This window comes from Mytilus edulis, chromosome 8 (assembly GCF_963676685.1).
Source record: "Mytilus edulis chromosome 8, xbMytEdul2.2, whole genome shotgun sequence".
Taxonomy (NCBI): domain Eukaryota; kingdom Metazoa; phylum Mollusca; class Bivalvia; order Mytilida; family Mytilidae; genus Mytilus; species Mytilus edulis.
In genome coordinates this window covers 87,084,972-87,112,691 of record NC_092351.1, presented here as the reverse complement: position 1 = coordinate 87,112,691, position 27,720 = coordinate 87,084,972, and the positions used below count along the sequence as shown (strand labels likewise).

General features: G+C 32.0%; 2 protein-coding genes and 1 long non-coding RNA gene across 3 annotated transcripts; all 3 read right to left on the bottom strand.

Moving 5' to 3' along the window:
• Window positions 1-288: 288 nt before the first annotated feature.
• Window positions 289-19,590, bottom strand: LOC139486532 (uncharacterized). Its single transcript, XM_071271446.1, has 3 exons — window positions 19,554-19,590; window positions 1,160-1,758; window positions 289-648 (listed from the first exon to the last, which is right to left on the bottom strand). Exons 1-3 carry the CDS (start codon window positions 19,588-19,590, stop codon window positions 415-417), a joined length of 870 nt encoding a protein of 289 aa, XP_071127547.1. The 3' UTR covers window positions 289-414.
• Window positions 3,528-15,922, bottom strand: LOC139486534 (uncharacterized). Its single transcript, XM_071271447.1, has 3 exons — window positions 15,838-15,922; window positions 5,868-6,384; window positions 3,528-3,904 (listed from the first exon to the last, which is right to left on the bottom strand). The coding sequence occupies exons 2-3, from the start codon at window positions 6,363-6,365 to the stop codon at window positions 3,635-3,637; spliced, it is 768 nt and encodes a 255-aa protein (XP_071127548.1). The 5' UTR covers window positions 6,366-6,384; window positions 15,838-15,922; the 3' UTR covers window positions 3,528-3,634.
• Window positions 19,591-23,879: 4,289 nt separating the features above from the next.
• Window positions 23,880-26,916, bottom strand: LOC139486531 (uncharacterized). The gene is made up of 3 exons (XR_011655597.1): window positions 26,822-26,916; window positions 26,351-26,388; window positions 23,880-24,908 (listed from the first exon to the last, which is right to left on the bottom strand). It is a non-coding gene; the product is annotated as an uncharacterized lncRNA (long non-coding RNA).
• Between the last annotated feature and the right edge of the window lie 804 nt (window positions 26,917-27,720).

Sequence of the window (27,720 nt, the reverse complement as noted above, 5' to 3'; positions counted from 1 at the left end):
GTAAGCTTTTTCCCCGTCATATTTTATAAATCAAATATCTCAAAAAGGACCTACATGTATCAATAATTTTAGCTTATTTTGTTCCCTAACTTTTACTTATCCAGCTAAAAGCATCAATTTTAAAGTCTTAATTATTTAATTTCATCTACGATCATCTAAGTTCATCCTTAAGTGTCTTTCATCGACTGACGGTTTTACATTGCCCCTTCAGTGTCAACTATCGATTTCTACAAATCATTTATGACTGCACACATGTAAATCAATTCATTTACCTTAATATTATATTAATCAGTGATAACAATTTTTATTATAGAAAACACATTTTCCTACATACAGGATTCTGTGGTTGACACGACTGTATTTTTTTTAAGCATTCTATATACAATTTGTCTGTCTCATTATTCATGTTATCCATTAATTCACAAGCTCTGATTTCCAAGTTTTCACTTCACCCATGCTGATTGGAAAGGACGACAACACTTTAACTATGCTTTTTTTCTTATCCATAAACGTTGCCAATGATTCGAATGTTGTGTTTACTTTGACAAGACAACGTCTCATGGCATCAAGTTGTGTGTCCGTCATCGCTTTATTCTGTTTGTTTTGGTTTTCAACATCGTTAGATATGCTTTTCAATTTTCCTACTCCCTAAAACAAATTAAGAAAAGGTAAAAATATTTCAAGTGTTCATATAGGGGTCATTTATGGTTTCATTTGGTATCGTTTAAATATCTTTAGTAATGGCCTTTTTGTAGATAATCAGTAGATACGTTTTACTGCTATATTTATAGATGTTTCATTATGTTACCGAATATCATCTGAATATATGTAATTATTCATAAAATATCTATTCATTCGTGTTTGTGTATGTTTTGCTATGAAGTTCACGATATTATATATTTCCTATAAGGAAAGGAACACAACAGAATACGTTCGCATTAGGAAAAAAATATTCATTTTTTACATGTGCTATACTGTATCTACAACTTTACCAAAATCAGACATTGTACTTCATACAATGGCTCTAATATCCATTTCCGATTTGAGCAGGTTCCCGAGGCAAAACGTTAATGAAATTTATATTATTATCTCATTGAAGAATGTCGTAACATCTTTTGTTATAAATAATTATCAAAAATGTGTTTAATATTTTACTTACAGCTGTAAGTGGAGACATATATTTGCTCAGTACACCGGAATCAACAGGCACATCTATTCCTTCCAATTTAACGGTATCTTTCTGGTGGTTTTCTAGCCATTCCTTTATGCTACTCATTTTTTTCCCCATTTCTATCAAAACCTTCAGGTACTTTTCAAGTTTTTGTACTCTTGGAGAGCTACTTTCTATATCACGAATGATATTCATGGCAGTTTTAAAAACAGCATCGACGAGAAAGAACTCCTTAATTAACTTGCTTAACTTCGCAATTCCTCTTAAAACTTTTGCTGCAATAGATGCGCCTTCTCCAGAACCTTTGGCCGCTGATTCCGCTGCTGACTCTGCAGCTTTTTCCGCTGCTCCTTCTGTTTCCGCTTCAGCTGCAGCATCTGCTGATGCCTCTGCCGCTGCGTCTGCTGCTGCCTCTGCTGCGGCCTCTGCTGCTGCTTCTGCTGCGGCTTCTGCTAATGCCGCTGCTGCTGCATCCGCGGCAGCCTCTGCTGCTGCCACAGCTGCACTGACAGCCACGTCAATTATGATCCCAATAACTATACCCATATTGTGTAAGACTGATTTCCGTTCGATACTTTTTATGATATCTATAAGAAAGGAAAGAAATATGTCAAACAAGGAATCTCTGTCCTTAACTTCTCGACTCAAATTGAAATGGTAAGTCTACTTTCCAATACCCGACTTCATTAGAAAAAAAAACTCTTACATAACTAGCGGGTATACATAATTAACCTTGGAGGAAATAGGCTCATAAAAGTTTACCACAATCAGATTAAAACTTTTTTTGATTATGTATACTATTTCACCTTGATCACACCGGTTATCATAAGAGACTTGTAGCCATTTCAACCACTGTTGACATGGTTTGATTTCTGGTTTGGTCTTAACCTTTTATGAAGGATATTTGCATCGATATGTAACTCATCGAAATATTTAAAAACGAAAATAAAAACAAGTTCTTAATAATATCGAATGCCATAATTAACGAAAATAATCTTTATAATGAAACTACCAATCGACATAACCTGTTCCGAGATCATTTACAAATGTCTTATCCTCGTTTATCTGATGGTTGTAACCTATTAAAGACCGTTTTTATTGCAGTCTCATTATAAATAAAAATAGTTATGCAAATACGCAAACAGATGGGTCGTCTCCAATGCTCCGCCTGCTTCCGCTCTAAATGCCTTTACTATCAGTGAAACGCTTACAGTAATGTCATTATACCTTGTAAATCTTGATGGGTAATACGAATACACAGACAAGACCATTACATGAAAACTTAACGTAATAAGTATATTATTTCCACTTGATCACACGTAATGGTGATGACCGTTTTTATTGCAGTATCATTATAAATAAAAATAGTTATGCAGATACGCAAATAGATGGGTCATCTCCAATGCTCCGCCTACTTCCGCTTTAAATGCCTTTACTATCACTGAAACGCTTACAGTAATGTCATTATACCTTGTATATCTTGATGGGTTATACGAATACACAGTCAAGACCATTACATGAAAACTTAACGTAATAAGTATATTATTTCCACTTGATCACACGTAATGCTGATGACCGTTTTTATTGCAGTATCATTAAAAATAAAAATAGTTATGCAAATACGCCAATAGATGGGTCATCTCCAATGCTCCGCCTGCTTCCGCTTTAAATGCCTTTACTATCAGTGAAACGCTTACAGTAATGTCATTATACCTTGTAAATCTTGATGGGTAATACGAATACACAGTCAAGACCATTACATGAAAACTTAACGTAATAAGTATATTATTTCCACTTGATCACACGTAATGCTGATGATGTCTACCTGTTTAAATACTAGTAATTAGTGGCTGTTCGGCATTTTTTTGTGTTTAAACCTTTAAACAGTACTGTATGTTTAGCATCGATACGTAATTCATCGGACTTCATTGACTAGTAAATCTAGTTTCGACCATGGGTAAGTCAAAAATTCAACCATAATACTGAAAATAGAAATCGACATGAATGTCTTACCATTGTTTGTCTTATTCTGTTATTAGTTGAGAATTTTGTAAGTTGTGTTCTGCTTTTTAATTACTACCAATGCGCCTTTGTCGATGCAGGGGATAGACAATTTCCAATGAAACATTTGCCTAGATGATTATCATTGGTTATCATGATACTGCTATTGAAACTTTCTCAGTTGATAAAATATCCAACTATTGTTATCATAAAAACTAACCTCAGAAGTTGGATTTGAACTCTATTGGTTCTCCCACTAACATTCTTTTTCGGTATTCCGATTTAAATTTAAATGTATGACCTCTTGAAATTTCTTTTCAAAATAATTGAAGCTATCAAGAAACACCGATACACACTAAAACAGAAAGCTTTATGTTTTTAATAAAAGTGTATACTTGTTCGAAATACATTTATCTCATAAAGTTACATAAATATATAAAATTAAAGTCTTGTTTCTGTTCATCATTCCAAAGGCATTTTCTTTAAATGCTCTATTTGATTCTGTATTTCATCAAGGTCTTCTGGAGTAACTATTTCAAGGAAGGATTTAAGACTAACAACCTTTCCCTTGTTTAGTTCTGCAAAGTCTCTGAGCTTTCTAATGCTTGTAAGGAAAGAAACCGATCCGTCCAACAAACTATTAATGTCGGTTACTGTCGGAATATTGAATGACCTTTTGCCATCTTTCTTTGTCTTTAAATGCCTTGCAGTATCATAGGTCTTTTCAATAGCCTACAAAACAACAATACTTAAAATATTTTCATGGTTTAATTTCATTCAATACGAAATAAAACTATATTTTGTTACTTCCAAGTCAGAAACATGACGGTTGATTTCCATTCGTTCTTTTGGTTGATAACATGCGACGTTTGATTTTGTTAGTTTTTATAAACTTCCACCTTTTGAATTTATCTAGAAGTTCTGTAATTTTATTATACTTTTTTACTGTTCTAAAAATTTCCTAAACTTAATAATGATAAAGCTAGAATAAAAACAGTATGTTTGTCGTAACAAAAAACTATGTAAGTATTATTGATAATCTTTCCTGCATCTCTGCTACTTGTGAAATCAAACTAAATTGAGTGTATAGACATTGGTTATATTCTAAGCATGTAAAGTAAAAGGAATCATGTATTCAATCAATTACATAGCAGGTGCTAAATGGAATTTCTAAATGGAATTTCTAAATGGAATGTCTACTGACTTGTGTAAAAACGTCATAAGTTTACCTGGGGCTTGTTCAAACACACGTTTTATTCTGAGACAAAACAAAACTATAACAAAAATACCAAACCTTCCACTTTAACGACAGTTATAGTTCCGTTATATTGACAAAATTGGGTGAGCAACCCGAACAGACACAATAGCTTAATGTGACAATGGTTGGGATCCAGTAACCAAAACTGTACAAACATTTATCACATACATACAACACAACTGACTAAAAAAATCAAACAAACATAGCCATTAATCAAACAAATGCGCCAACAAAAAAGGTGTAGTAAATATTGATTTTTATAATGACGCCAGCAAACAAAGGTTTTTGTCGTTGCAAGTACATATCGTATATATACACTTCTCGATAAAGTAATTAAGTAAATATAAATACAAGGCTAAACAAAATAGAAACAACACCGTCAAAAACCTTTGTGTCTGAATCGCAAAGCAGGAGCTACCTGCACCAGGAAAGTAAAAAAAATTACACAACTAGAATCTATTACTAAAAACCATCTTGTATAATTTGCGAAGAAGACACTTTTTTTCTATTAAGTCTTGGTATTTTTCGATGAATTGACAAAACCCTAGCTCAATATGTTTTTCCTCAGACACCGATGACGTTTCACATAGTTTTAAATAGTAGAAATGATGCGAAGGAAGCTTTATCTATGGTTTCTTTAATATCTAGTTCAGGAAGATATATTAATTGGACCCAATCAGAAAAGTTCTGATTGTTAATGGACAGAATATCATCAATATGTCTGTATGTGAATTTAATCTAGCTTCTTTTATCGTCTTGCTTTGTATAAGTATCTGAAGGAACTTTGAATTGTGTGAAGAAGAAAAAAGCTCGGCAAGGGGATGCACAGTTTATTACCATAGGAATTCCGACAACCTGTTGGCAAACTCTACCTGTTCATCTGTAGTTGTTACAAAGAAAACACAAACATTGCTGTTTTCAAGCTTTGAGTATAAAAGATGAGTTTGTCATGTGAACAAAACTCTTGTTAAATATTGCGTAATCTTGCTGTTTATTTCAATATTACATATAGCATCACGCGAGTGTAGGAGAGAAGAAGACTGTTTTATGAGGATGAATATTGTTTTACTTTTAAAGTGACAATTTTAATAATTGCTTTTTGTTTGCGAAATTAGTTTGATAAAGTGTTAATATGCTTGATGATAAAGCGTAAGGATTAATAAAAAAAATATCGTGGCAATGTTAGTTAAACACCAAAGAGACAAAATCTAAACGTAATAAAACAACTTAAAAAAGTTTATTTCAGCATATAGTTGTTCAAGATAGAAAAGTGTCGACACACCATGTCGTCAAAAGTTTAGACAAAGTGGTTAGATATTTAAGTTCAATATAAAAACAGTCGTTTTGTCCAATTCAGATAACAGTGCCACTAGACTCTTACTACATTGCGACAGAATTAAATTTTAAATAGAAGCAGTATATCGACGTTAAACTTACATCAGATATAGGCTTCAGTTTTGTCTCAAATATAGACTCTAGTTTTATTTCAATGCCTTCCAAGGTAATTGTGTCGTCCTTGTGTTTTTGCAACCAATCTTTTATGGCATTACACAAGTTGGATTCTGTCTTGATAAGCTGAATAATTGCCTTGACAATAGCTAATATTTTCTCATTGCCATTTTGTCCTTTGCTCTTTGTAACCTTGATAAGTTTCGATAAACCAACATTGACAAAATACATAATAGCACCAACAGCAATGTTTTTCAGCACAAATATTCCAAATGATTTCAAAACTTTAAGAGATCCTTCCATAATGTCCTTAAAAACTTCTGCAGTTTTTGATAATTCTTGAACCTCCTTTGTCGCATCTGCTACTTCTTCCTCAAACTCTGCCTGATCTGCAGGGTCCATATCTGCCTCAGCTCCTTCGGCTTCGTCAGCCATTCCATCTGCTGCTTCGTCTATTACCTCGATTATATCTGCAATTTCTGCCATGTTGTTAAATTCTAAGCCTCTGCAAATAAGATCTTAAATCTTGCACAATGTTTTTTTAGGTGGAAAAAAGAACAATACAAATACTTTTAAAATTGATAAAAAAAAAAACGATTCGTCAATGAAAGAATAAGAAACACGAGAAATTTTGAGACGGTTAAAAAGATAATTTGATTTTTTTTTATTACAGCTTTGATAACTATAAGAATTTTAAAACTGTGAATATTATATGGGGACGAAATGCCCAATAACAGTAGAAAATTCAATAAAAAAAAAATTGGGGAAAATTTCCCGAATTTTTCATTGTACTAATGAACTCAAAATCGTTCAATTTTTTTTATGTCATGTTTTGAAATCCCGGACATGCGCAGAAATGTACAATGTACTTTCTTTTTCCGGTCTCGTTTGTATGAAACTTTGAGTAAAATATATATTTATCAGTCTAGTATAAAATAGGAAGAAACGCGCAATACCAATTTCATTTTTAATAATTCCTTGATATGAAAAAACGTTACCTGATGATAGCGTTTCTTTGTTTACATTGCATATGACGTCATAATTTAAATAACGTCACAACTAAAATCCCTAACAACAGAACCAAAATCGGAAACGTTACGGTATTTCCGGTTTTTTTTTTTAACAAATATTTAAGTAACAAAACTTGAAATAATTCATACAGACTTCGTCCCCATTTACAGGTAATGCCTGCCTCATATTAGGATTAAACATGTTTTTCTCGAGATTATTGATGTAAATCAGGAGCGATGAACTCATTTATAAACCGAATAACTGTCCAAATTTTATGAGTCATAGTACAAATATCTTTTATGCTGGTCAAATAATTCATCCATAGCTTTTCTTTCTCTATCAAAAATTTGATTTACACTTCCCCGGTTGCCAATTTTAGAGATGAAAACAGGGTAAATTGAAAAAAAATATCAAAAAGAATTTTCTAATTCAAGTAAACATAGATTCCAGTTTTTTTTTATTTGATCAGACAAGTTTTACATTTGTCTTAATGTTCGTCATCATTGATATTGTCTTCATTGTCGTTGATATATTGAAGAAATACCCCTTTAGTCTGTTAATGCTACCAAACAAAATGCGTACTGTGATTAAGATTTAAATAAAGAAAATACTTTTTCATTTTGTGTTAACATAATAAGCAGGTTTGGTCAAATTAAATGAAGGTACTATCTTCGACTTCTGAGATATCTAGGTGGATTGTCCAAATTATAAATCATAGGATCATGATTAAGGTAAGGTAGATATGCGATTAGTTCCTATTTTTTTCCTTCTTTTTTGTCTGTTTTTTTCTTCTTAATTATGTTTCTATTCAAATGTCGTAAGTTATTGTGGCTTATTTGGGAGATACTTACACTTTTGGTTATCGCGTTTTAAGGATGTCTGCTGCTTTAATTTAAAATAACAAGGATTTCATGTGATTGCTTAAAATGAAAACAACTTTGATATTTAAACAAAATAAAGTAATAAAATCGATAGTCTCGTGTGTAGTTTTCAAAATACGAGACATTTAGAAGATGGCGTGAAAAGGGTTTTCTTCAGACTTTACTATTTGTTAACATTGGAATTGTTTTTTACCCTTTAAACCAAGAAAAAATAACAAGTATTTCATGACAAAAATTCAAATGGTCATAAATGATCTATTGAACAGATTTATGAAGACAAAAGTGGGGTCTCGTGTAAAAAAAAATTTAATACATTTGTATGGATAAAATCTGAGAAAATCGAAAATATGACAAGAATTCAAAAACATGACCAGCAGACATCCTTAAATAGCTATGAAATTGTCTGATTATGAAGTTATGAAGCTTTTTTGAGAAGAAACATATGTCAGTGTACAATCTTTTTTTTATACATTGACAAACTAAATTCATTTATTGTCTACACTCGAAACGCATATCCATATTTACATTCACAAGGAACGATAAAAGCCGTAAATTTAATAGCCGGATCGGTAAGTAGCAGAACAAGATATGAACTAAAAAAACGTAAACATTGACATTTTATGTCACATTTAGAAGCGATCTTCTTCAAACATTTAATTCTCTAAGGACAAACACTATTTTTTACAAAAAAACGAGACGACCACCACCGAGATTCAGGAATAAAAGACAAAAACATGACTTTCAGACATTTGTTTGAAATTGGAAACATATTGCAGTTTAAGTTTTGCTTGAAATTGACGAACACACTGTGAACTAAAGTAGTTAACATCAACGTCAGCTGGTTATTGTTGAATAATTGTTTCAATTGCATCTAGAGATCATACAAACAATGTCTTGAACATAAAAAGATAATTCTATGGCTTTAAAGAAAAACGACGATCATTCTACATAAACATACACAGAGAACTAGAGACTGATCAAAACGAACTCGAAGAAAACCGAGGTGATGTGAGGTGATCCTTTTCGACTTTTTAGTTTGGATGTCTCTGTGGTATCTTTCAAATCACTTTATCAACTGAGTGAAATAAAACACGATCTTGGATGTTCACAGGTATTCTATTTAAAACAACAGTCATGATGAAGAAGATAAAAAGAAGAGGACTTTAAATTTACCACCATTTATCATTTAACTTATTTAGAATGCTTTTGTCCCTTGCTCTTATACTAATAGAGCCGTTTTTGTGGTTCTGTGTTGATGTTTTAGAACACCTGGAACGTATCTTTTCTAAAAAGAAAAATACCTTAATTATAATGAGCTTGATATGAAGTTCAACTTCGAGATCAACGCCAAGTATTCGAAAGCCATATATGTACTCAAACATAAACCGTTGAGAGCTATCTGACTAGCACATACATGAACATAATAAGCAAATACATATAAAATAACTTTACCAAAGGCAGTTGAAACCTTAGTTTCTGAATAATTTATAAATATTTTGAAACTGACAATTTTTGAAGGTTGGTTATAAATCATTTGAGAAGTGACTGCTGAGATGATGATACAATTGTTATATATATATACTTGGTACAGGCATTTTTCGAACACAAAAGTGAGTTGAACCTAGTCATATACCTAGCTTGACTGAACAAAGGTTTAAATTTAGAAGCGCTATTTGCGCTTGCTACTTAAAGTAAGTCCTTAAATACAATGAGAGTAAAACAGATATAGACTTTTTACTATTTTTTTCTTTATTTTTTTCAGCATTATTCTTAATGATATAACAAGAATACAATGCCAAAAAGAGCAGTTTCTGTTCAATATTTGGACAATGTCACATTTCTATGGTAAAACATATTTATGATTAAGTCGCATTTAGACATTTACTGTCTTTTGGTGATAAAAAAAAAGAGATGATAGCTATTTGGAAATCACAAACCTTACGAAACGAAACAACTGCAATTTTAAAAAAAAATAGTGCCCATAATTTTATATTATTATCTATGTACATGTACTGAGAATGGGTTATCAACTAGAATTTCAAATTCTCATGTACAATTTGTTTCATACATTCCGTGAAATAACAAGGAAATAGCATATTTCAATGAAAAGATGCTAATTTCGAATAATTTGTCAAATTATTTCTCAACTTTTTAATTGCTTTCATATTTTGAATAAGGTAGCATCTTTTTATAGTACGTATGCTGTATGTTTCATTTTATATGCTTCCAGCATTAAAATTTGATGTAGATGCTGTTGTTAAAATAGTAATGTACTGCAGCATCATTCTTTTACTGGGATGCTAGTTATGCATATTTTTTTTTTAATATTTTTTATTTTTTTTAGGATTCTTGATTTCCTATATATTGGAATGCTGGCATCCCGTCATATTGAGATGCTGGCATCCCGTTTTATTGGGATGATGGCATCCCAAACTGTAGGAGTGCAGTCATCGCAAAATATCCGAATGCAGTAATCTTACAAGTTTTGTTTGATACTGTTGGCCGAATTTCTATACATGTACTCCAATGCATAATTTTGTGTAATACAAACAAACAAAACAACAACAAAAATCCATTTGTTGTTTTCCTCCCAACACTTTATCTAATGACGTCAGGGATATTATGACGTAGGATGTGATTTACCATCATGCGTAGAGATTCATGCAGAGACTGTAAACAATATAAGAAATCATTTCTTTAGAATCACTTATACCGATATAAATAGTTTTTGATATCAATGAAAACAGACAACCCTTTTAATATTCTCTTATTCATTAGTTTTTCTTATGTTTAATAATGAAAGCGCTTGCACTATTTTTCTGCGCTTATTCATGTTATTGCGGCAAATCCCACCCGCATGACGTCATGTAAAAATTTGTTTAAAATTGGCGAAGTGGACATGGTTGCAAGGGGAAGGACGAAGTACACTTCTTTGGCTAGGATGCCGCTATTTATTATCATATAATATAACAGAAACATGTACGCAATAGAATGCTATTTATACAGGTAAGTTGATTTGTTTGTTTTACATGCACTTCAGACAGTAGTCCGAGATGTCTGAGAATGAGCCATTTATTAGGAATTATACTCAACTGTTATGGTTTCGTATATAATATATTATCGGATGTCGATTTTTCTATAGGAGATGATTTGACCTGCGCCCGTCTGAGATTACTCTGACTTCCTACGCTCATACAGTCTTGGGCCTAACTTGTCTTGAAAAACAGCCTTTTGAAGTCCGAGTAATCTCGGATTCGCACTCCAATGTCCTCAGGAACAGGAGAAGGGATGCAGTTCGATCCATTTGAATCTAGAACTTTTTATAAATAGGATGGGGCACTGACTGCCATAACAGTTTTTTTCACACGAAAAAGGAGGGTGAAGGGGCCTGGATCTGCCTATGGTAGCAATCAGCATCCGAGACAGACATACTTTAATATGAGAGTTTTTTTTACATTGAATCTATGGGAGACAAATTCTGTCATTAACAGTGCTTAGTGCAAAATTACCAAAAAAACTTGAAAAAAGCCCATTTCAATAATAGGATAGGTATGGAATACACATAGATTTTTTTTGTTATTTTGCCGGATTGAAATACACTTTCATGACGTTATGTATGATTTAAATAGTTTTGACTGATCGACGTAAACACCACCGAGATTAGTAACAACCATCCATATGGCTATGGACGATAAAAATATCGGGTCCGCAACATTAATTTGTTTACCCCTGGCGCTACGACCTATAGGGAAACCATTAAAATACATCACTGGTAAGACGCCTTTGAATTCAAGAAATATAAAGTATGAAAAACTTGATTTGAGATTGATTTTTGGTCTAGAAAATTGAATATATTGTTTGACCCTTTTACGCAAGGTTCTAAAACCAGTTGACCTGTGCTGGTAAAAGATTACTCTGACGTCCTACACTCATGGGCATAGCTTTTCTTGTTAAACAGCCATTTGAAGTCCAAGTAATCTCTGAGTAATGGTATGATTAATTGCTTCTAATGAGATAAGTCTCCACAGGACTGAGACCAAATAATATAGCACTAAGCAGTTTTAAACAATTAACGATCAGCATACGGCCTTCAACAATGAACACAACTCATACTGCATACTAGTCATATGAATCAGAGTGAATGTAAAGTTTAAAATACGATGATTTAAAAGAAAGAAACGCATATCATACATTACAGATTTACCGACTTAAAAATAAATTTACCCTAATATATATATACATTTTGTACTTAGCTTACTGGGAGAAATTAATAATTATATGCAACATAGTTTTATGGGTCAAGCTAGTCTTACAAATATACCTCGGTGTCATCTTTTCATAAATGAGTTTAAACTGATATTTTCGTGATTGTTTTCTCTTTTTTTAAAATACGAAGCTCAGTGAAAGCTTGATAATAAAAACAATAGCAAATTTGTCAAATGAAAGAAAAGAAAATACGAAATTTAAGGGAACTGTTAATATCGCTACACAAGTTCCAGGACTAGGCTCAAGAAAAAAAAACCAACACACATTTTAAAGGTGTTACATGTAACCGAATACCCCCTTATAGTGGGAATGAAATTTCACAAAAATCACTAAGTACATGCAGGATGTATTTCTAAAAAAAAAACATTAATGAAATTGCACACTTTTCTCCCTTTCATATTGTATAGATCTGGATGTTGTTCCATAATGTGATTTCAATAGTTTGACTACACAGAAACATCAGGCATATATTGGTGTGGAAAACTCAAGTTTAAAAAAGTTTAAATGAAGGTTTTCCTCGAATAATAATGCGTTTCTCGTGTGCAGCCAAGTATTTATTCTTATCAATCACGAGTGAGAAAGCAATCTTTAATACTAAATAATTATGACATCAAACATGAATATTTACTTTCTGTTCCCTAGTGTTGTGATGACACAACGAACAATTATTGTTGATAATCTTTCATATATATTATTTAGTTTAGAATTTGTAAAGATAAGAAGTGACTACACCTTTCTGATTACTATTCATGTGTTGTGTATTAATGTATCGTAACACTTTATAGTTATTGGACAGGTTAAACTCGGACGATGAAACATCCAAACAGCTCCAGAATATTTGTGATTCCAGCTGATTACAGATTACTCGCAATAAATGATAATAGAAAGTTAGAAAGTTCAAGTTCGTGTAACTGATTTGATTGAATGATTAACAAATATTGAATTATTACAACATTGTACAATACAGAAAAAAAGATAAAAATGATTGTAATAAAGAAAACCTAAGTTTTGTAAACCCTTTCCCCCCATGGATTTATTTACATACTTGATTCGAATAGGACTTTTTTAATAAAATAAAATCATCAGGGTTAAAGTATTAATGCATTGCGGAAAAGATATTTCATCAATGAAATCCCAGTCAAATATTCTCATGAGTATCCATTTTATATTAGATACAGACTTTAAAATGTCTGATACAGACTTTTCGAAGAAAAATCATTACAACTGAGGCACTACACGTGCGTCAAAAGGCGTCATTATGGAGTACAAGGGGTGGCGTCAAAAGGCGTCATTATGGAGAAAAGGGTTGAAATGAAATAAAAGACTCCAGCACTAGAAGATCCTGACATGATGCATTGACGCATTTGAAGATGTACACAGCAAGTCCAGAGATACTGATAATATACAGTACGTACAGATCAAAGACACTGTGCACCAGTATCGTTATGTTTTTTAATTTTTTTTTAATATTGCATTGTGGTACATGTTTGATTGTATACAGGCACTTGCGGAAAACAAATCTCCTTAATTTATACATTGAATGCCAATGGGTTTTTCATAGACACAAAATAAGATTATTATGCAGGCTTACATATAACACACCTCATATTAAGCTTCTTAATAAATGTACCGTCACTAATCCGTTTTGTAGAGTGTATGTACTGGATGACTTAGTTAATCAAGCATTTCCAAGGATGGTGGTCATTGGGCAAAGACCAGTAAAAATTGGTTTCATAAAATTCGTTTAATTGGATAATATGCCTTACACAATGAGCAGTAAAATTTTTGATTTTGTCAAAATCATATGTGTGATTATCCTGTAAAAATGGAATCTAGTCCAGTAAAAAGGAATGTCCAGTTGATTTCTGAAAGCCTTGGGAACTACTAAACTTGATATCATTTCAGCAGGCTATTGCAATAAAAGATTATTTTCAAATATTTTATTCTATTAACATTCGAAACATGAACATATATATCATACTTGAAAATTGTTGTCCTGATGTCATCATATACAAATGTATGGTCTCGAGACCACAATAGTCAATAACATGTATACATATCTTATATAATTGGTAATCAAAGTCAGAAAATAACATTAAAATTGATCAATAATTGGAAACTTAGTACATTGACATAGTTTTATAAATATAAAATTGTTGACACCAGCATTCACATGGTGAACTAGCACTTTACGATTCAGTATGTTGGCCAAATAAAAATTTCACACTCTGACCCAAGATTTCACATTCTCAATATGCATTAAACTGGCCACTGGACATGAACAGAGACAAAACATATCATCTTCCCGGAATTCATCAGTAGTTTTTTTTTATGTTTACTTGACTGTTTACATGTGCATTCAACAAACATCAAAACCTTAAGAAATGTACTAAAACCCCACCACGTTCTGTATGTATGTGCCTGTCCCAAGTCAGGTGACGTTTTTTGTTCATTTTTTTATGTCGTTGGTTTTCTCATTTTAATTGTTTTACATTGTCATTTCAGGGCCTTTTATAGCTGACTATGCAGTATGGGCTTTGCTCATTGTTGAAGGCCGTACGACGACCTATATGTGTTAATTTCTGTGTTATTTTGGTCTCCTGTGGAGAGTTGTATCATTGGCAATCATACCACATCATTTTTTTTAAATATGTCTGAATGTTTGTGATGCCAGAATCCCGATATTTTGGGATGCCAGCATCCGGATATATTGGGATGCCAACATCCCGATATTTAGCAATGCTAGCATCAGGATATATTGAGATGCCAGCATCCGGATATTTAGAGATGCCAGCATACAGATATTTTGGAATGCAAGCATCCCGATATGTTGGGATGCCAGCAACCAGATATATTGGGATGCAAACATCCAGATATTTTGACATGCCAGCATCCGGATATTTTGGGATGCCAGCATCCAGTTATTTTAGGATTCCAGCATCCCGATATTTCGGGGTGCCAGCATCCACGCTGATATGATGTCATCATGCCAATGTGATGGGATGCCAGCATCTATAAAAATAATTGGAATCAAGCATCCAACGTTGAGGTATTCAATATGAAATTAAAAGAATTACATCAGCATCTATCAAAGGTGAAGATGCAATTTAAATTTTTTTCTTCATTTACCGGCAGACACTTCTTTGAAATATGCTATATACAGAAATAAGAAATGCTTTTTATACAAAACAATTTTACAACTACAAAAGTTATTAATATAATCGAGAGAGCATCTATAATATTTGAGAACCAATAAAATCCATTATGCAGCATCTACTATTCAAAGAAATAAATGAATCAGTATGATTTTTTTGTAAAATGAGCATATGTTGATACTAAAACAAATGCAATATAAAAGAAATATTTCGAATATGGAACATGGCCGTAACATTTTCTCTGCACATTGAAAAATTTAGTAGAATACAACATAATTTTACCTTAAAAATTCTAAAAGTTTCAAAAAATTCTCTTTTAGCATTTGAGAATTACAAATTTTAGTTGAGAATACATTTGATCTACTGCAATGGAAATGCTGTCTATTACCAAAATTCCGACTGCAGAATAAGAACAATAAATGTTTTTATATGGTGATAAGTTCTGAGCTTTCACCAATTCAAATATAATTATTTATTTTTCTCAACGTTTTTTTTTTATTGAAATTTTGAATTAAGGATAGATATACCTCCTGTTTGAGTTGTTAAGGATTAATGTAATTGCGGGAAAAAACCCACAAACGACCAAAAAAATAAACAAACAAACAACATTATCAAAACACATAGATAATATACATAAGAACTTACCTGTTCAACAAAAACTTCTGTGCTCTACTTAAGATTGTCACTAATGTTCAGATATTTATACTTGTGAAAATCATGTGACAATACAAAAATACAACGATAGGTAGTGTTTGGTGCAGACCTTTGAAAATAAGTTTTTCTTTATTTCACTTTGTAATTTAGTGAAAGAAAGTAAAACATTATTATTTTAAAACTGAAATAGTTGTATATCATCAATACTGATCCATTTTCAATGTTAAGTCAGCTTTTCTGTGATTAATCTTATATTACAGTATTTTGTAATATAACGGTCAATATTAGTGACAGAAAAATGCAATTTTGTCTTGCATACTTTTCATGTTTTATATAGTGAAAATTGTTTTTGGTTCTTTATTCATCATCTTCCGCACACTTAATATTTATTTAGCCAATAACTTAAATGAAAATATTGAAAACACAACATAACAAATATCTTAAATATCAAATCTCATGAAATCACTAACAATAATGAATATAACACAAATATGGTAAGCACATTAAAATCTATTAAGAATTGATAAGGTACCAATAGGGAATATAAATCATTCTGAAAATCCTGTAACAGACAATACAATTGTCAATACGACAAACATCGAAAAGACGAATAAAAACAAAACACAAACAAAAACACAAACTGAAGACTGAGGAATACAGCAGGTATCAAAACCGATATCGAAAAACAAATTATTGAGGAGAGTCAGCAATTCATGTCTAACTAGTAGCACCCGCCCTGTTGAATTAATTAATGGATGTAACTGTTAAAAACTATCGAAAACTGCATGGACGTGATTATACTAGATATTGATTTGTTCCTGATGATATTTAATCTATTCACAATTGTTATAGACTTTCTAATAAGAATTTATACTGCAATCGTTCTATTTGAGCTGTCAAAATGCGTTAATTGTATATGTTTATGTCATCTACAGTACCGAACCGATATTACTTCTCCTCATGAATTTTACATTGTAGAGCCTAAACTATATTTAAATATTCATGACGACCCGCTTAAACCTGCAATGTGGATTATTTTACAATTGTAGGAAAGACCTAAAAATCATTGTGTTTACATGCTTATTGTTGATATTTTAGCCAATACTCAAACGAATTCACAATCGATTGGTTTTAACAGATACTGTACATTTCATTGTGTTGTATGGCACGCCTGAACCACTTTAAGATAATCCTAGATTTTCTCAGATAAACTAGGATTTTCTCAGATAAACTAGGATTATCTCACAATTTACATTAAGCTAATTTGATTCAATTTATATTGTGGTTTGTCAAATTATTCTTATTTGTCAGAGGTGTCAATTATTTAAACGTTACCGTTACAATAATTGGAAAACATATATCATGATTTGTCAAAATCAGTTGATTATTTTACATCGTCTTCAAGAAATGAACAATATGTTTCTTTGTGGAGTTTTTGTGGACTTTTATTTCTCGTCGTTTTAATTTTGACCGCGGAGGGGTCTTATTTTTCTTGACTCATTGGTTATAAATGCCCCTTTTAATCGTTTTCTTTAAAATCAAATAAAGTAACTTGAGTTGCGTTAAACATATACATTCTAAATTAAATCAAGAATTCAAAGTATAGATCCCAAGAATTTCGTTTAAATATTCTTAAATCACCCATGTTGTCTTTTAAAGTACACGGATGTCTGTGAACCCAATTTTAGATTTATTGCAAGTTAAAGCAATAAAGTTGTCTTTTAAAGTACACAGATGTCTAGCTGTGAACCCAATTTTAGATTTATTGCAAATCAAATCACCCAAGTTGTTGTTTTTTAAAAGTACACGGATGTATGTGAACCCATGCAATTCAAGATTTAATGCAAGTCAAACAATTTTTTTAAACGATGATTATTTTTTTATTTATATTTCTTAAAATATAAACATGATAAATTAGTAATATTTTTAGCCATGGCGTTGTCAGTTTGTTTTAGATTTATGAGTTTGACTGTCCCTTTGGTATCTTTCGTCCCTCTTTTAGTAATAAGTTATCACATTAAATTATATTACTTCATTCTTGACTTAAATGCTCTTTGCCTGTATAGATATTTGAATGCACACGAATATTAAGTGGATCCGAATCTTAATTAAACACATAACACATAATTTATAACGAGATATTTTCATATTTCATTAGGAATAAATTATAAGCTGATATTTACTACGTCAAAAACACGTGAAAAACAGTAGAAAAAAACGTTTATATTATTTGGCATGATTAAAACGTTATTGTTCTCTATTTATGTCATTTAGGAAGCAGTTGTTTGTGGAAACAAAAGTGTTATCGTATAAAAGACGAACGACTCCTTTTTACAATATACCGTTCGCTTTTTTAAAGCGATTAGAAAATGAATAAATTATTAGTGTATTTCACGCATTTATTTTATTCCCCCCTTATGAAGAACACAGGTTAACCATCATGGCAGCCTTACCTGCCCTGATGCAGACTCCACAAGATGTTATACACATTTCATTCGTCGTATATTTCTAACCAGGTAGTCCTAGCTTGACCAACGACTTATCTTTTACAATCAGGGAAATATTAAAATATTCCTGTTGTTTATTCTTTAGTTTTCTATGTTGTGTCATGTGTACTATTGTTTTTCTGTTTGTCTTTTTCATTTTTAGCCATGGTGTTGTAAGTTTGTTTTAGATTTATGAGTTTGACTGTCCCTTTGGTATCTTTCGTCCCTCTTTTAAAGGCAATGATGTACACTTTTGGAAAGGGAGAGATGTGTTCACTTGTTTTGCAAGCAACCGATATTACTTTTATAAGTGAAACTCTTGAAATGTTACTTCAAATTGAAGCAGATGTTAATGGTCTCTTAAGACAGAGAACCGGTCGGGATCATAAGCTTTTCCCGGGATTCACATTTGTTATGACTATACGTTTCTGCATTTGTGTGTCGTCCTAGATTTTCTTAATACTTTGAGAGAAACCGGGATTTTCTCCAGGTAATGAATTTTCTGTATTTTCCTGAGATAAACTAGGATTTTCTCGAATTTGAATTAAGCTGAGATAATCTTAGTTTATCTGAGATAAACCTAGTTTATCTGAGATAAACCTAGTTTATCTGATATAAACCTAGTTTATCTGAGATAAACCTAGTTTATCAGACATAAACCTAGTTTATCTGAGATAAATAGTTATCAAAGGTACCAGGATTATAATTTATTACGCCAGACGCGCGTTTCGTCTACATAAGACTCATCAGTGACGCTCAGATCAAATAGTTGTAAAGCCACACAAGTACAAAGTTGAAGAGCATTGGGGGCCCAAAATTCCAAACAGTTGTGCCAAATACGGCTAAGGTAATCTATTCCTTGGATAAGAAAATCCTTAGTTTTTTCAAAAAATTCAAAGTTTTGTAACAGAAAATTAATAAAAACCTAGTTTATCTAAGATTAATTAATAAAAGTGGTTCAGGTGTGCCATAGTGTTGTATGTAATTTTTTCTAGTTGCAGTATAATAGTGTATTGATCTGACATAAAAACGATATAAGGATTCGGCCCGAAACGAAAAGCTCGGCAAATCCACGCAATTCCCCGTTTCAAGCCTCATCAGATGTATCAAGTCTGCACTATTATTGTCTATATAGCGCTTCAGATATTGTATATACTCGTTGATTTCCTTCAGATTCCTTTTTTGCAATTGTTTAAAGCCGGCGTTATGCCATTTACTTACATTTCCTTTTATGAATAGACATATTACATCCTCTCATATCATTAAACACATGCAGGATATTGTATTCTAGATTTTTACCTCCGTCTGTTTGACATTTCTAATCTGGCATTTAAAGCCTTATAAAAATAAGGCTCCCGTCACAACATATAATTTTTGTAAAATAAATACATCATTAAATCAAGTGTGTTATTAACGCATGATCAATAAATACACATACAAGGTCAGAATAAGCTACTCATTAGCACCATTCTTACGGAGTTTTTTACTTGCTGGAAATATAAATGAATAGTCTTCACACCTGTTAATGAAAACAATAAATCTGCATGTTCTGTACGGAAGAACACAAATACACATTTAAAAGATATAAAACAAAACAATATATGAAAATGAACAAGAAATGTGTATCTTCCATCACTGTATTGGATACCTAAACTACATAAGTGTCCTTACAAACAGCGGTATATTGCTGGGTCTTCCAAGTGCTCCACAAAACCTCTTTCTAAATTATTAACATCCATTTTATCAGCAATCAAAGACGGGCTTCAAAGTTATTGTGAAACTGTCTATTCTAGAGGTGGCGTGAATCAGATGTGGATACTTAAAAATTCCAAAGATCTTTTAGAGTACATACAATCTAACTCTCTTTCATCTTGTAACAGTATTAAAACATTTGACTTCTCTACTCTTTACACAAGTATTCCACATTCCAAACTTAAAGACAAATTAAAAGAGCTGGTATTACTTTGCTTCATAAAAAAGAATGGCCAACGTAGATACAAGTATCTTGTCTTAGGGAGGGATAAATCCTACTTTGTAAAGAATCACTCTGATTCAAACAAAAAATTCTCTGAAACCGATATTATCAAGATGCTTGATTTCTTGATTGACAACATATTTGTTACGTTCGGAGGACGTGTTTTTCAACAGACTGTCGGCATACCAATGGGAACAAACTGTGCCCCTCTACTTGCAGACTTGTTTCTTTATTATTATGAGGCTGACTTCATGCAGGAACTTCTTAGGAAGAAAGATAAGAAGTTAGCAATATCCTTTAATTCTACTTTCCGCTATATAGATGACGTTCTTTCACTAAACAATTCAAAATTTGGTGACTATGTGGAACGCATCTATCCCATCGAATTGGAGATAAAGGATACTACAGATACAGTTAAGTCAGCTTCATATCTTGACTTACATCTAGAAATTGACAATGAGGGTCGGTTGAAGACAAAACTTTACGACAAAAGAGATGATTTCAGCTTTCCAATTGTGAACTTTCCATTTCTAAGTAGCAACATTCCAGCAGCACCTGCATACGGGGTATATATCTCTCAAATGATACGATATTCCCGTGCTTGCATTTCCTATCATGATTTTCTTGATAGAGGGTTACTGCTCACAAGGAAGCTATTAAATCAAGAGTTCCAAATGGTGAAGTTGAAATCATCCCTTCGTAAATTTTACGGACGCCATCACGAGTTGGTTGACCGTTATGGAATAACCATTTCACAAATGATATCGGATATGTTCCTCACGTCGTAACTACAATCCCCTTCCCTTTCATGAATTTGACCTACCGAATTAGACTATTTACCGGATTTGTAATCACATAAGCAACACGACGGGTGCCGCATGTGGAGCAGGATCTGCTTACCCTTCCGGAGCACCTGAGATCACCCCTAGTTTTTGGTGGGGTTCGTGTTGTTTATTCTTTAGTTTTCTATGTTGTGTCATGTGTACTATTGTTTTTCTGTTTGTCTTTTTCATTTTTAGCCATGGCGTTGTCAGTTTGTTTTAGATTTATGAGTTTGACTGTCCCTTTGGTATCTTTCGTCCCTCTTTTAGCAATATCAAAGTTAAGAATAAGGGAGATACTATTTGATTTTTAAGATAAAAACGGGAGAGGGGGGTGGGGGGGGTGAAATTTGAAAAAAGACAGGACAGAAGTTTTGAGTAAAAGAAAAAGGCAGGATGACAACTTATGTAAAAAAAAGTCAGGATAAACTAAAAAAAACTAGAGGCTCCAAAGAGCCTGTGTGGCTCACCCTTGGTATATGTGAATAATAAACAAAAGAAGCAGATAGATTCATGACAAAATTGTTTTTTGGTGATGGTGATGTGTTTGTACATCTTACTTTACTGAACATTCTTGCTGCTTACAATTATCTCTATCTATAATGAACTTGGCCAAGTAGTTTCAGTGGAAAATGTTAGTAAAAATTTACAAATTTTATGAAAATTGTCAAAAATTGACTATAAAGGACAATAACTCCTTAGAGGATCGATTGACCATTTCAGTCATGTTGACTTATTTGTAAATCTTACTTTTCTGAACATTATTGCTGTTTACAGGTTATCTCTATCTATAATAGTATTCAAGATAATAACCAAAACAGCAAAATTTCCTTAAACTTACCAATTTAGGGACAGCAACCCAACAACGGGTTGTCCGATTCATCTGAAAATTTAAGGGCAGATAGATCTTGAACTGATAAACAATTTTACCCTCCAGTCAGATTTGCTCTAAATGCTTTGGTTTTTGAGTTATAAGCCAAAAACTGCATTTTACCCCTATGTTCTATTTTTAGCCGTGGCGGTCATCTTGGTTGGATGGCCGGGCCACCGGACACATTTTTTAAACTAAATACCCCAAAAATGATTGTGGCCACGTTTAGATTAATTTAACCCAGTAGTTTCAGAGGAGAAGATTTTTTGTAATAGATTATTAAGATTTACGGAAAATGGTTAAACATTGACTATAAAGGGCAATAACTCCTAAAGGGGTCAATTGACCTATTAGACCTATCGAATCATACATCATTGACCCTTACATAATATTATAGAAACTTTAAGACAGTATTTTTCCGCTATACTGCGAAACGCTGAAAAATATATTTATCCTGGATGCAATTCACATACTGACTTTTTCTTCTGGGTATTTATCGGTCAACACAATTGTATCCATTCTAGTATTTTCTTATAAGTTATTGATACACCATATTTGACTTCGACACAAATCGGGTACTTATCCTCCCCCAAAATCCACACGCACATTAAAATAAACATATAGACATATGTTTGACTGTTTAAAGCTATAACTTATCCCTTCGTTCAGGTTCAAAGGGATAACATGTTGATAGAAATAAAATTAATGCTATGATGATGCTGATATCTTTTTTTCTTTTTAAATTTCTGTAAATATTGAGGATTCCAAATTTTGTTTTGCTAAAAGAACACCTACAAAGGTAAAAATATGCAATTGGTTCAATCAAATATGTTTGAAAGCAAAACATCATTTTGAATGTAAACCCTTGCTACCATGAAATAATGTGAAAACGTATGATAAAATTTTCGTGTTAATTTAACATATTTGATAATATATCATTTAGTTGTAAGAAGGATAACTTAAACATTATTTCTTAACAACGAATCGCTGTGAAATTATCTTTCATTATTCTAAGTAAAACAATAATTGTATGAATATATGTAGGTGATGTTATTGGCAGGATCGTTACACTCTATGAACACGGTTACCTTGATTATTGATTGATTTATATCTTTCTATTATACTATGAGCTGCAAGGTGACCTATTGTCGCTAACTTACAAAATATTTGATCTCCTTGATATTTTGTAATCATGTCACATATTCCATATTTATATATTAAACAAGACACCTATATTAAAAAGTAGCCGTACCTAACAGTATGTGGATATATAATCTGATAACACTACAAGACGTTTCAGTACCCTTGCGAACTTTTAAAAATCCACATAAATAAAAAAAAAAGATGTAAAAATTATTCGTCACTATTCATAGCCTTCATAACAGTGCATGATCCATTAGATATAGTGAAGCTTTAACAGTCCTTGTGAAATGGGCCAATCAGAAAGAATTCCATCTGGAAATCTGGTTTGATGCCGTCGTATTTGTCCATTGTTCTCGTATTTATGTTCATAATTGTCTTGATTGTTTCGATTACGTATACTTTCATTCGTCTAATCATAAAGAAATGATTTTTTTTCTGCAATAAAAATGTGGAGATAAAGAACAAACAATAGGGAGTAACGATATTAATTTTAAACAAGTGTAACATATCGAGTTTCACATTTCTGATCAAATGAATCCTTTATCCCGCATTTAAATCAACATAGATGTTATCTGTTTTAACACAAACAAATGTATTAGACAAACATAGTTTGATGTGCATAAGTTCTCCAATTTTTCATTTACCTGTTGAATACCTTCAGTACGAACTAAATATGCATTAGGGTGCAACATTTCCTGTTTACTGATTTGGAACAGTTTTGTGTTAGAATAAGTTAATATTGTGATCCTTTTTAATCATATTACACAAAATAAATCATCAGTTACATGATTTAAAGTAACTTTGGTTAAAATATGCACGTACTCTCTGATATGATTTTTATAAAGCGATAGTTTGGATAATGAACGCCGAACAAAATTAAAACACTAAATAATGTTTATACATGTTATACAACTAGTACTTATGTTTTATGTACATTTCTATTTCTTGGTTAAAGTAACATGAATTATGGTTAATCAAACACAATTGCTTTTTATAATAAATATATACATATACTATACATTTAATTACAAACTGTCCGATATCAATATGAACTCTTTTTCTATTACGTAATTTCTGATCATTATTTTTCATTATTTCTGAATTGATTATCATGCGTTTGGCTTGCAATCTCCTATTATTCCAATCCCAGTAATTCCAATGTTTGCACAAATTGTTATAAACACGAGAATATTACAGAAATAACCTAAATACAGATCGGTATGACAATGTGGACATTGGCAGTTATCACTGTCGTCGTATTCATCGGGTCTGTCCTGTTTTGTACAGCAACAACAAAACCTTACTGTTTTGGGGGCGTTTTTTGAAATGGTCCCTTGTTTGCTTGTTTTTTCGCTTGTATCTATATTAGCGGATTTGGTTTCTTGTTTTCCAGCTTGGTTATTATCATGATCACGTGTAAGAGTGGACTCGTCATTAATAGGAGATGGTGTCTCTACGTTAGTAATTAATGCAGGTATTTTCTCTTGATTCTTTTGGGCTCGAACCAAGGCAATATGATGCTTCTTAATATAATGACCTCTTATTACACTGACAAAAACGAAAATTGTATGTGACACTAGTGAAACACTAATTAGTGTTAGCAGATGAATATAAAAAGTATTACTCTTGCCAAATCCCAAAACTGCTCGCAACTGTGAAATGTTCGCCATCATAAGCGACACATCAGCAATATTTTGAATATATTTCTTACTCTCTGAAAAGCGGTTTTGAAAGTCAATTTTATTTTCCTTTCTTGCAATCATTGGCTGAAAAAAAATTGATTGTAAAGTTATCAAACACTTAAACCTGCTTCACATCTGATTTCTTATATTTTAGAGATTCAATTTATGGTATGTTTATTGTCGAACATTTCGAGAATATATGATACCGGTTGTCTGTGGAACAATAACAAAATACAAAAGACGGAGAATAAAATAAAGATCGGAAACAAAGTTTTCCAGATTGCATTATGTATGTAAATTCATATCAAAGAACATTCCATTCTTCTTTTTTTTTGGGGGGGGGGGGGCTGTATATGTTTCGGATAAAGTTTCAGGTTTTATGTACTGTTGTTTGTCTTGAATTTGTTTTTTTATGGTTATATCAGATGTTGTTTTTATTTTGCGTCTCTTTTATTTATGCTACACACTATCATCTTGAAAACTACGTTGTGTACAGGATATCTTCTAAACCCTGTTATTTGCGGTAACACACTGATATGCCAGATTTGTTTTTATCAGTTAATTAACGACAACTGTATTTATTTGTTTGGAGGTCACTATAAGTTTAGGTTAGACAATTATATTTTTGTTTATCTTCTATAAAATACAGTTAGTTGGTATTTCGACTAATTCATTTTTGTTATTTTAAATCTTTATACATTGTAGTTATCAAGCCTAATGACAATCGTAATGTTAATGCATGTAAATAGTTCATGTACGTATGCACAATCATCGACCCTTGTTCCATTTAAATTAGTCGATATAAATGCAAATCAGGGTATCAAAAATAACTGAACGAGTCGTGCCAATTTGACTGGAGCTAGACGCTGCACGTCAGCAGGGTAAAATCATCACTAGACATGCACCGCTACCTTTCGAGTCTTAATTCAACCCAAATTACGTAATCTTGAATTGGCAATTTTCTAAAGAATTGTACATAGCTTATTCAATTGTGCGACTGTGAAACATGAAGCTAGTACGATTTGTCTCTCCTTAATCGAGTTAAGCAAGATAAACATCGTTAAATGACTGTAACGTAACCCCATGTGTGTAACAGTATTATGTTAAAAAAAAGGTGTACCTTATCTTTGATCTGTGTGGGGATAATTTTTGAAGAAGTCAGGTGTTTGTGGTCTTTTGATCTCTTGTTTTCAACATTATTTTGTTGATTCCTTAATCATGTCAATGAATAATGTACACAATTGTATGTCATATAGCTATCAATCGTTCGTAATTTTCTTTTGAAATATATTTTTCTAATTGCTGTTTGTGTGTATCTATAAAAAACTTTTATTATTTATTCCCTAACGACGCGCCCATCTTTGTTCTGTAGAAATATATCCCATTCCATCACTTGTTGTTAGAAGCATGTATTTGTATCTTCATAATCGTCTGTTGTCTAGATTTAGTTTTTTCAATATTTTATTTGATTCGTTTTTCTTGTTTTATTTTTTTATCTTTTTCTTTAGATTAGCAGTAATAGTTACCTCTGCTTCAACACAAATTCTTTTCCCTTGACTCATGGCTGAAAGTATCAATTTTTTTAAATGATTATCAATCAATAGGTTTAAGTTTGATCAGTTTGGGATATCAAATATATTTGGTTCGATTGACTATTGCGCATCTTGTGCAAAATCATTGATACTGTTTATCTGTGAATTCTTTAACATATAGGCTGCTTGATCGCATCGAGGGCAAGCAAATAATTGTTGATACCAAATGATACATGACGTCATTAAATCTAGGTCATGTTGAAGTTGACATCTCCCTCACGAAAAAGGAAAATAAAATGGAATTGGTTCTGCTCCTTGTATGACAAAAGTCATTTTATTTACATAACAAGTAATTAATCCAGAAAAGGATTAATAGAGTTTTGTACTATAATTAATAATAAAATAATAATGATAACAATGGTTATAGGATTATCGTTAACATATTTAAGGTAGAGTTAAACTTACCTTTTATTAGATCGTCAAATATTTTAAAATGTGATGCAAAATAAATTATCATTTGAAACGCACTGATGTGCACTTCATATGTATTTTAAATAAAATGCTTAATAAACCTTTTTGTGTTTAATGTTCCATACGATAAGCTTTCATTCAAACACAAAATCATTTATTCCATTTGTGTCATCAGTGTACTGTATTACATAAGTTTAACCGCGTGTGGAATATGTACATTCGTGTAAATTTCAAAATCAAACATTTGATTATTGAGCAGTTTGAGAAAGCATTAAGTTTAACAGAGTTGATTTCATTGATCGTACATGTATAAATACAAGTAAAAAATGAGTGTATATGCACCGTAGATCTTGAACTTTTTCACTTTTTTGAGAATAACATTGGAGATTAAAACAAATTCACAGACAGCTCCTCAATTGTTTTGTACTTATAAATCCTGTGCTTTAAGATATTTGGCTTTGAGCTTTCATGATGAAGGTTAATCCAGAAAAGCGCTTCGAACGCATGACATTTATAAAACGTATTGTTTTCATTTTTTATTTCAATCCGTTATGGTCTGAAAAGTCTTTCTTACAAGATACAACCTACGACGTTTAATTGTTTTCCATTAAAGAAAATAAAAAAATCTATGTTAAATGTTCATTGTACAAATGTTGTACATGAGCAATCTAAAATGTGTCTGTCTAGTATGGATATGCTACTAAGCAGAGGGATAAAACAAACAATGTTTCAAAAAACATAAGACCCTACTGAAAACTTACATCTTAAGCAATAAATTATCCCGTTGTCCTTAACTTTAACTTTACAAGGGAAGTTGCACAAAAGATCGATAATTGATCTCAATTGTCAAGACCCCTTTTGAAAAGATACTCACAATATGAGAATCAGAATCT